The sequence below is a fragment of the Poecilia reticulata genome, linkage group LG8, assembly GCF_000633615.1.
Source record: "Poecilia reticulata strain Guanapo linkage group LG8, Guppy_female_1.0+MT, whole genome shotgun sequence".
Lineage (NCBI taxonomy): Eukaryota > Metazoa > Chordata > Actinopteri > Cyprinodontiformes > Poeciliidae > Poecilia > Poecilia reticulata.
The window spans coordinates 20,803,502-20,812,119 of record NC_024338.1 but is presented as its reverse complement, the minus strand read 5'-3'; the positions used below and the strand labels follow the sequence as shown (position 1 = coordinate 20,812,119).

Sequence of the window (8,618 nt, the reverse complement as noted above, 5' to 3'; positions counted from 1 at the left end):
GATGGATGGATGGATGGATGGATGGATGGATGGATGGATGGATGGATGGATGGATGGATGGATGGATGGATGGATGGATGGATGGATGGATGGATAAAAAAAAAGGCTACCTAAAAGTTTTTACAATGTAAACAGTATCAGAAAACATCCTTCTCACAAGGGACTATACAGCTTTTTATTTACGGTATGTTGTGATGTACCTGTGACGCACTTCTATTGCTTAATAGAGTAATTAAAATTTGTTTAATTAAGATTTTATGTAACAGACCAACACAAAGCAGCGCACAAATGAGATTTAAAAAAGCCGTTCTAAAACTTTTTAATAAATAATAATCTTTTGTAGTATGCATCTTCCAGCTTTGCACAATCTCAGTCAGATTAGTTAGAGAGCAAATTTTTAGGTTTAGATATAAGCTGATCTAAACCTGTCGTGATTGGCTATATTTTTGGGGTCATTGTGGTGACAGAAGATGAACCTTTACTTCTTGAGTCTTTCACAGATTTAACAGGTCTTCTTCTTCCATGATTCTCCCACTTTCTGTCGCACTTACTCTCTGTCAGCGGGATGGAGATGATCACGCCGTTTCCTGTCCCCACCCAGAGGCGGTTTCCACCAATCAGCAGGGCCGTGATCCGCACAAATGAGAAGCCCAGCTTGCCAGTACCTTACACCCAGAAAAAGGTGTTAAGGCTCAACATCAAATACTCCTGCAACGATAACTAAACTGTGTAAAACCTCCGTGAACCGAGCTTGGACTCACCCAACATTTTGCTGACGTATGGCTCAATGTCCACGTCCTGAAGGTGCTGGTGCGTGTGCGCGTGGTACAGACGCAGGGTGGAGTCTAAACGGATCGAGACCCACACGCCGTCTCCGATCCAGGCCAGCTGCCGCACCTGGCTCTCCCTCCGGGGGTGGGCGTCGAACGACTTCTACGTAGCAGCAGAGAACGGGAAACGGAGGGAATCATTAGAAAAAAGCAGCAGCAGCTGATCTACCGTAAGGCAAAGACTGAAGCTAAATGTTGGATTCAGTTGTTTAACAGAGGGATGTCCTGCCACTCACCTCGATCTGCATGCTTTTGGGCTGAATGACATGAATCTTGTTCTTGTAGCCGCACCAGACCTTGTCGTGGACGACCGCCATGCAGCGGATGGAGTGATGAGGCCGGCCAAGGTCCATGAGGTGGTAGTTGGACAGGTCCCACAGGCCGTCTGGGGACAAAAACACAGTGAAGCGAAGCCGCCGCGACAGACAAAAGCGTCTGGAGGCAGTCACACCAACATGAAGCAACAGTCAAGATGCAGACACCTTCTGATCGGTGGAATATGGCGAGCGTCCCGTCGGCGAGGGCGACCAGCACACGACCTTTCACGTGCCTGAAAGGAGGCAGCAGACGGAAACTGCTGAAAGACTGGAGAGAGACGCTGAACTCAGAGCAGAGAGCTGCAACTAAATGACATGTGGCTGCGATAAAAAGGGACGTGGAGGGACGTTTGACTTACACCAGACTGAGAACCGAGTCTTTGAGTTTGATGGAGTGGAGACACTTCTTCCAGTTTCCGACGGCAGAGTGGACATAAAGCCTTGGAGGGAAGCAAGAAGGTTAAAAGAGAAAACAGCTTTTCTTTCTGCTTTCTGCTATTTCTATTTCTATTCTATTTCTGTTTGTCTCGATACACACACACATAACTTTCTGACCGTTGTTATATTTTCCTTTCATCAAAACACATCAGGAAGTGTTGAGTTTACAATTTAACTTCTAGTTTTATTTTCTTATTTCATTTCATATAAAAAATAAATAAATAAAGCGCTTTATCTGAGTTATTGAAAAATAAAACCTCCTAAGAAGTAGATCTGCTCACCAGCCATTCTGCGCCCCGAGCCACATGGTGGGGGCCACGCTGGTGTAGTTTTTGGTTTCTTCCCCTCCTTCCTCAGACTCTGTGGGCTGAGACGACTCCTCTTTGGACTGGCCCGCGCTCCTGAGTGGACAGACACCATTCGAAGCCTCAACCCGGGCGCATATTGACAACGTTTTCCGCGGATCTGTCCGTGCAACGTGCAACTTTTGACTCCCCACCTGTCGTCCGCCGGACGAGGCTGAGGATCGGTGAAGACGTGCTCGGTGAAGGGCCCCGGGCGTCCGGACCCCATCTCCGCGTGGCTGGCCGTGGATTCGGAAACCTCCGTGGCCTCCGTGGCTTCCTCGGTCGACTGGGCGGGGTGAATCTTCCCGTTCGTGGGGGGAGCGGCGGGGGCTGCAGGAAAACACCAGAGAGATGTAGACACACAGTTTTATTTCCTCTGTCAGGTACAGAGCAACACTAAAATATTCACACCACTTGTCACATTAAAACACAGCAGGGTCAGAAAAGCTGATGAGAGTTGATGCAAAGATGGATGGAGCTAAAAGTCCAGTAAGTATTTTTAGTCTAGTTTCTAGTACAAATATTTTAGTACACTTGAAATAAGATAAAACTATCTCACAAGTAACTTCTCATCATGATATGAGATTACTATTGATGAAGAGTACTAGTTCCACTGACAGATTATTTCACATATAACTACTTCGTTGACTTACAACCAGTTTCTATATCATAATGTAAGCTAGTTTTGTCTTATTTCTAGTGTACTTTACTCTAGAAGTTGTACCAAAAATTTGTGTTTCTGCAGTGCAAGAAGACGGCTTCCGTCTTCTTGCACTGAATTAGGCACTGAATTAGACACTGAATTAGATGTCTGTCACACTTTTATTTATTTATCTGTCACATTTTAAAACCCTGGAATATTTTTCTCCTTTGCAAATACGTTCTGCTTTATGTTGATCCATTGAATAAAACCCCAGTAAAGTAGAACAAAGTCTGAGGCAGAAATGTGGCAAGATGAGGAAAAGTTAAAGCAGTTTGGAAACTTTTGCAAGACGCTGTATTGGGGATGAGCCCACCTTGTCCTTTGTCCACTATGGGCGTGTCCGTACGCGAGGAACAGTTGCTACGGGCAACGCTGCAGTTCGTGGCACAGCCAACCAGCGTGATGCCAGCCAACATGCCCTCCACGCCGCCCATGTCATCTCCTCCTCCTGCTCCTCCATCACCTGGATCCAACACGATTTCTCCTGCTGGATAATCACTCTCGCTTGCAGCTGGAGAAACCAGAAATGCACATGAGCAGCAAAAAACCCCCCCAAAAAACAACAACTTACTTTCACATTTAAATATGAAACAATCAGGCATAAAAAGGTGTTTTCTATTTGACCTGGCACACTGGAGATGCAGAGCACGTGTGCGTTGCAGACGTTGAACTGGTCGACCAGAGAGCCAGGCTGGTTGGCGTCGATGATGACCACTTTGCTGGCAGAGTGGGTGCTGGTGAGGATCCACACTCGACTGTTCATGCTGTCTGTCTCCTGGAGGTCCTTAGACTGAGAGACACAGGTGGAAAGATAAAAAACAATGGCGATCAAGTAAGAAAAAAAAAAAGGGTCACTAATGGTTTATTACAGAGGAAATAAAGCCATTAAAACACAAAGGGCTACCTTCCTCTTCTCTGGTGACGTGTTCTTCTTGTCCACTCGGTCCTCCTCAGTCTGCAGGGGGTCACCGCTGCCCGGTGGTGCTTTGGGTGGCGCCACCTCCTGGCTGCTAACTCTCCATCCTGTCAGGTCGACTCCTGCTGCGCACCACAACTACAAGCACAAATGCAAATGAAGAGCGAAGCACAAAACATTGTTGAATCTGCCGCAGTTTAAAGACGCAAGCAGAAAAAGTAAGAAATAAAAGAAACGGGCCGGGATCGAATAAGTTTATACTTTTACCCCCTTTTCAAACAAGTAGTCATCTAAACCGATATTATGATATTTGAATTGTGCATGTGAATATGTTTGAAATAAATAACTAAGCTAAACTAAACCTGGATCGGATTGACTTTTATTTTAGCTGTATCTTCTCTCATTTGTGGCCAACCCTTAGCGTCGAGATGAAGTCAGCTTTTTAAACATTTTAAGAAGTGACACGAAATAAGCTCCCAGTAAATATTGAGGCTTCCACATAATCAGACACTTTTTATACAATTTTTTCATCTTTAAGGTAAGAATAAGAACAGATGAAAAACGTAAATAAAGCATTCTTTGAGCATATGTACCCACTTGGCTCATTTCAGTGAAATCCTCTCACCTTCCTGTTGGGGTCTTTCTCCACCAGGGGGCGACAGTACACCGGAACAGGCACATTCTTCATGCGGTTATCCTCCTTCTCATTGGTCTGCAGGGAAAAGTGATGAGTCGTCAGGAGACAGGCATGGAGATTATATGTTTTGGTTCGCTCGTGGCATCTCGAAATCCCCTGAGCACTGACAAAAAAATTATATATATATAAAAAAGCCCAAAAAGCACCGTTTGATGTCACGATATACCCATGCTATCCATCACCGGGTGGTGTTATCTTTGTGTCTCCACCTCTGTCTGTAATGGTGAATATATCTGTTCATTGCTACAAAGAATTAGAGTCTAAGCTATGTTTGTGACAATGTTAATCCAATGTGTGTCAATATTTTTGAAATTAGATTAAGATTGAGGGATTTGAGCAGAAATTAAATGTTTATTCTAGAAGCCAGAACAGCTAAAAATGGAGAAATAAACAAAACACCACAGTCTCATCACTATAAAGTGCATTAGTTGCTCTTTTGTTTTATTTTTAGGTAAAACACCAAGATAAAACAGAGTTGTTAAGAAGTGTGTAAAGTAGGGCAGGTTGAGACAGACAGAGGTCAAAGGTAAAAAGGCTGCAAGGGGTAAGAAAGTCTTGTAGCAAATATCCAACCACATCATGCCTACAAATAAAACGTTATTGCTAAAACTTCATGCATTTCTGGAAGTTCGTTTGATCACAAATCCTACATTTGTGATTTTTCTCTTTCTTTTTTAATTTCAAAAATGTCTTTTTCTATAAGCTTCTGGGAGGGTCAGAGATTCAGGTGGGAGGTTAAAAACAGGAGGGGGGGAAGCCATGAAGGCGCATGCTGGCTCTCTGTCGGTCTCACTTGCCTGTTGTCTCTTCAGCGGGCTGTCCTTAGCGCCGTCCGTCTGACCGCCAGTCTGCGGGAGACCAGAGTTAGAGCCACCTGCCTACCAACACACCGGCCTTTTTCCAGCCAAGAGAATCGGACTCGCTCTGCCAGCAACACTTCAAGATACACTTGAAGCCAGACATTTATATACACTCTAAGACAAACTTTTTTATTTTTCCCTGTCTGACATTAAATCAGACTAAATCTTTCAGTTAAGTTAGGATGACTTTTTTCTTCTTTTTTTCGGTGATTAATTCTGATTTCTCCAAAATTTATATATTTGCTTAGAATTTGGCAGATTTACCCTTTAAATTGCAGGACTCAGGTTCAACATTTTAGGTTTCTCACAACAGTTTGCTGGGATTTTGGCCCATTCCTCCTGACAGAATTGATGTAACTCAGTCAGAATTAGGTCAGGGGTCTGTGATGGCAACTCCTAAATGTTGACTTTGTTGTATTTAAGCCACTTTGATTCAGATGTGAGGGCATTTGGGTAATTTTTCATCTGAAAAAGCTTTAGCTTCTTGACAGATACCGTGAGGTTTTGCGCTAACATTCCCACATGATGTTCTTTCTTCGTAATGAAATGTTTTGTGAAGTGCACCAGATCTTCCTGAAATAAAACATTCCCACAGCATACTGCCCCAAATGTAACATTTACAATACGGTCAAACATTGTAATGTAAGATTTGTCCCTGAATGTATTTATGTGTCATATTCTGAATGTTTTATGTTGTTTTTGATGACTTCTTCAGCCCGACTCACTGCAGTACTTTTTCTGACCTGAAAGAGGAAACGTTTCATCCAGTTTAAATCCAGACGGTGAGCTGGAACAGCTCATTTGGTTTTGGTGCACAGTGCATGTAAATATATGACTTCGTTGCACACTTGCATGCTTGAAAACCAAAGAGAAAAAAAAGTAGAAGAGTTCTGACTTCTTATTTCCAAGGGCAGGACAATTTCCAGGCTGATTTTTTAAAAAGCTAAGCTGATGATAAAGTTACTGTCCTTTTAAGAACCTTAAAAATGAGGTTAATTTAAGATTCTCGTGTATCTAAAAATAATTCCTTCACTTTATAAAGTTTACAAAGAAGGTTTAGGTCCCAGTTTCAGTCTCTCATGTCTGCCACTTGACACTTTACAGTAACGTGCAAGAGTCTTATGTTATGTTCTGTTTTCCTTTAGGTTGTGATTAAGATTTTACTGTAATCTTTTATTGTGGTCGTCATGCTTTCTTGAGGTCATTAGCTGCTCTTTCACTTTTCTTCAGTCTAGTTTTGAGCCATCGTCAGAGGGACGTTTTTTCTTCTCTTGTTGAAGAACTTAATTTGGCGCGAGGAGAGCGTTGGGTCTTTTCTGAGAACAATTCAAAAAACACCTTTTCCTCTTAGCACAAAGGCTGAGGCCCTCTCCTGTTCACTCTACAGGTTTTCTATAAAAACCAAATCTGAAGACTGAGACGAGAAAAAAAAAAAAAAAAACTGTTTCAAGATTTTTCTCTGTGATTTGGTTCGTTCTCCTCGTTGCCCGTGTGCAGAAACTTGCAGAAACTCGCAAATAAATCTGACTGATTTATCAAGATCACCGTCCGCCTGCCTCGCTTTAATGGTATGTTGTCTTGTTTTTTTCCATTTTGGGGAAAAGCTTGTCGCCTTTTCTCATTTTTGGATTACACCCTGTTCAACATGCTGTCATGTAACCAAACAGGACTGAAGATAAGTTGGAAAAACAGCCAAACTTCAGAAGACATGAAGAACTACCGATCATGCAGGATCTGAAATTGTTACAACAAATTCTTTGGGAATTAGACACAAGGAAATGATTGGACTTTTAAACCTCGGGAGGTCTCGTAGCCACAAACGTGGGGAGACCCCTGTGTGTGCGTTTCACCTGCTTGAGGCGAGATGGCACGCTCCAGCCACAGGCCTGCATGATGCCGTCGTCACGGCGCATGTGCTCTCGCACCTGCCTGTACTGCTCACGCCGCTGCTCTCGGCGCGCCATCAGCGCCGAGTCACTGAGGAGAGACGCAACACCGTTACTGGCCAGTCTGGAAGCAATCGGGGGCGGGGGAAGAAAGAGAGGGGAGAGAAGGCGAAGCGTTAGCAGCCTGGCCAGCCAGCAGCGAGAATCAGAGAAGAAGAAGAAAAGATGGCGAGAGGAAGCAGAAGCAAAGATGCTATTTCCTGTTAGGGAGCACTAGCTAGTGGTCTTGTTGGTCCTGAAAACTTTTTTTTTGTTTGTTTTTTTTACTTATGCCAACAACATTGTTGAACATACTTCTTCAGCTGCAGCCATTAGTTGCTTCTTGTCAAAAGGAGCCAACTACAGCAGAAGCGCTCTGACCTGCAGGCTGCTAGAAGCGAGCGAGCGTCCAGGTGTGCTGCAGAGTAAAACTGCGACTAAGTTAGTTTTTTTGGCTGCGTTCGCTCACTCTTCAGGGAAGAACTCCAGCGTGCGGTTGGAGGTGGAGATCTGGCACATGGTGTGGCTGCGCCGCTGGTTGAACGCCGGCGAGGGCGACTTGTAGTGGATGTTGACGCTGGAGTACGGGCGCTTGACGGGCGGAGGGCTGGACGATGAGCTGAAGAGGCGTGCAAAGCTTTGGGACAGAGAGATTTGTAAAATGATCTTCTTTAGCAGTTTGTCGTTTTTATTTCAGTCAATATTTCAGAATAAAAGCTGAAGCTTACAACTGCCAGATGGTGGACTTCTTCTTCTCCTGGATGGGAGGACTCTCCCTGGAAGCCCTGAGAGGAGAGAGGAGAGCAAGTTCATGATTTAAATAAATAGTTCAATTGAAAAATGGCATTAGGAGATTTCATAAAGTAACAAAATATGGAAGAAACAAATCAGATTTGTTTTTCTTTTAGACAAGAGAAGAAAAATTTGAGATGCTCTCAATTTTTCGTCAATAAGTACCTGATCATCTCTGTCCATCGCACCGCCTCCTGCAGCTCCATCAGCCTCTCTTTGTACTGGTTCCGCTCCATCAGCACACGGGCCATCTCCACCCGAGTGAAGCGGCGCCGCTGGGTCATCGACATGTCCCCGTCCTGCATGGGCGACGAAAACTGGACACGTAGGAGGAGAGTGCACTTTTACAAACCGATTTTTAACTAAAGGAAGTTACACCAGCGGATTCCCGTCTTTTGTTGTACCCTACGCAACCAAATAAATGTCATTAATGCACAAGCACTTGAAGTTCTGCTTTCTTTACTTTGGGGCTGCCAATAGCAGTAGAGGTACTGAACGTCGTGTGTAGGACGGGATTTAGGAGAGCAGAGGTTGAGTTTACTCACATCATCGCCAACTTCGTCTTTGGAGTCCCGGGATGCTTCCGCTCTTAACCTGAAGTCACAAAGCAACACACAGCAACTCAGTTACATAGAATAAAAATGATTTAATTTAGTTTTTAAATTAAACTATTATGATTAAATTATCATGATTTACAAAATCATCCATTTTCAATGGACTTTTAATGGAACTTTTAGAGCAACTTTGCATTTCAAGTGTCAGTATTTACCGAATGACACTTCATAACAACCGT

The 8,618-nt window shown here is 43.8% G+C and overlaps 1 protein-coding gene across 15 annotated transcripts in view; it reads right to left on the bottom strand.

Annotated features, from left to right (window-relative positions):
• Positions 1-8,618, bottom strand: part of mapk8ip3 (mitogen-activated protein kinase 8 interacting protein 3) — a 29,818-nt gene that overhangs the window by 4,420 nt on the left and 16,780 nt on the right. For 7 of the 15 annotated variants that reach the window (XM_017306162.1, XM_017306159.1, XM_008416599.2 and 4 more), the window contains 17 exons: positions 8,371-8,419; positions 7,991-8,142; positions 7,762-7,818; positions 7,503-7,670; positions 6,959-7,118; positions 5,046-5,096; positions 4,177-4,263; positions 3,540-3,689; positions 3,260-3,425; positions 2,949-3,146; positions 2,085-2,262; positions 1,867-1,986; positions 1,507-1,587; positions 1,313-1,380; positions 1,067-1,215; positions 762-933; positions 552-665 (listed from right to left, as the gene is read on the bottom strand). In XM_017306162.1, the coding sequence (XP_017161651.1) occupies positions 552-665; positions 762-933; positions 1,067-1,215; positions 1,313-1,380; positions 1,507-1,587; positions 1,867-1,986; positions 2,085-2,262; positions 2,949-3,146; positions 3,260-3,425; positions 3,540-3,689; positions 4,177-4,263; positions 5,046-5,096; positions 6,959-7,118; positions 7,503-7,670; positions 7,762-7,818; positions 7,991-8,142; positions 8,371-8,419 (2,120 nt within the window). The remainder of the gene's footprint in view (positions 1-551; positions 666-761; positions 934-1,066; positions 1,216-1,312; positions 1,381-1,506; positions 1,588-1,866; positions 1,987-2,084; positions 2,263-2,948; positions 3,147-3,259; positions 3,426-3,539; positions 3,690-4,176; positions 4,264-5,045; positions 5,097-6,958; positions 7,119-7,502; positions 7,671-7,761; positions 7,819-7,990; positions 8,143-8,370; positions 8,420-8,618) is intronic. The other 8 variants (XM_017306164.1, XM_017306161.1, XM_017306166.1 and 5 more) reach the window with 3 other exon arrangements.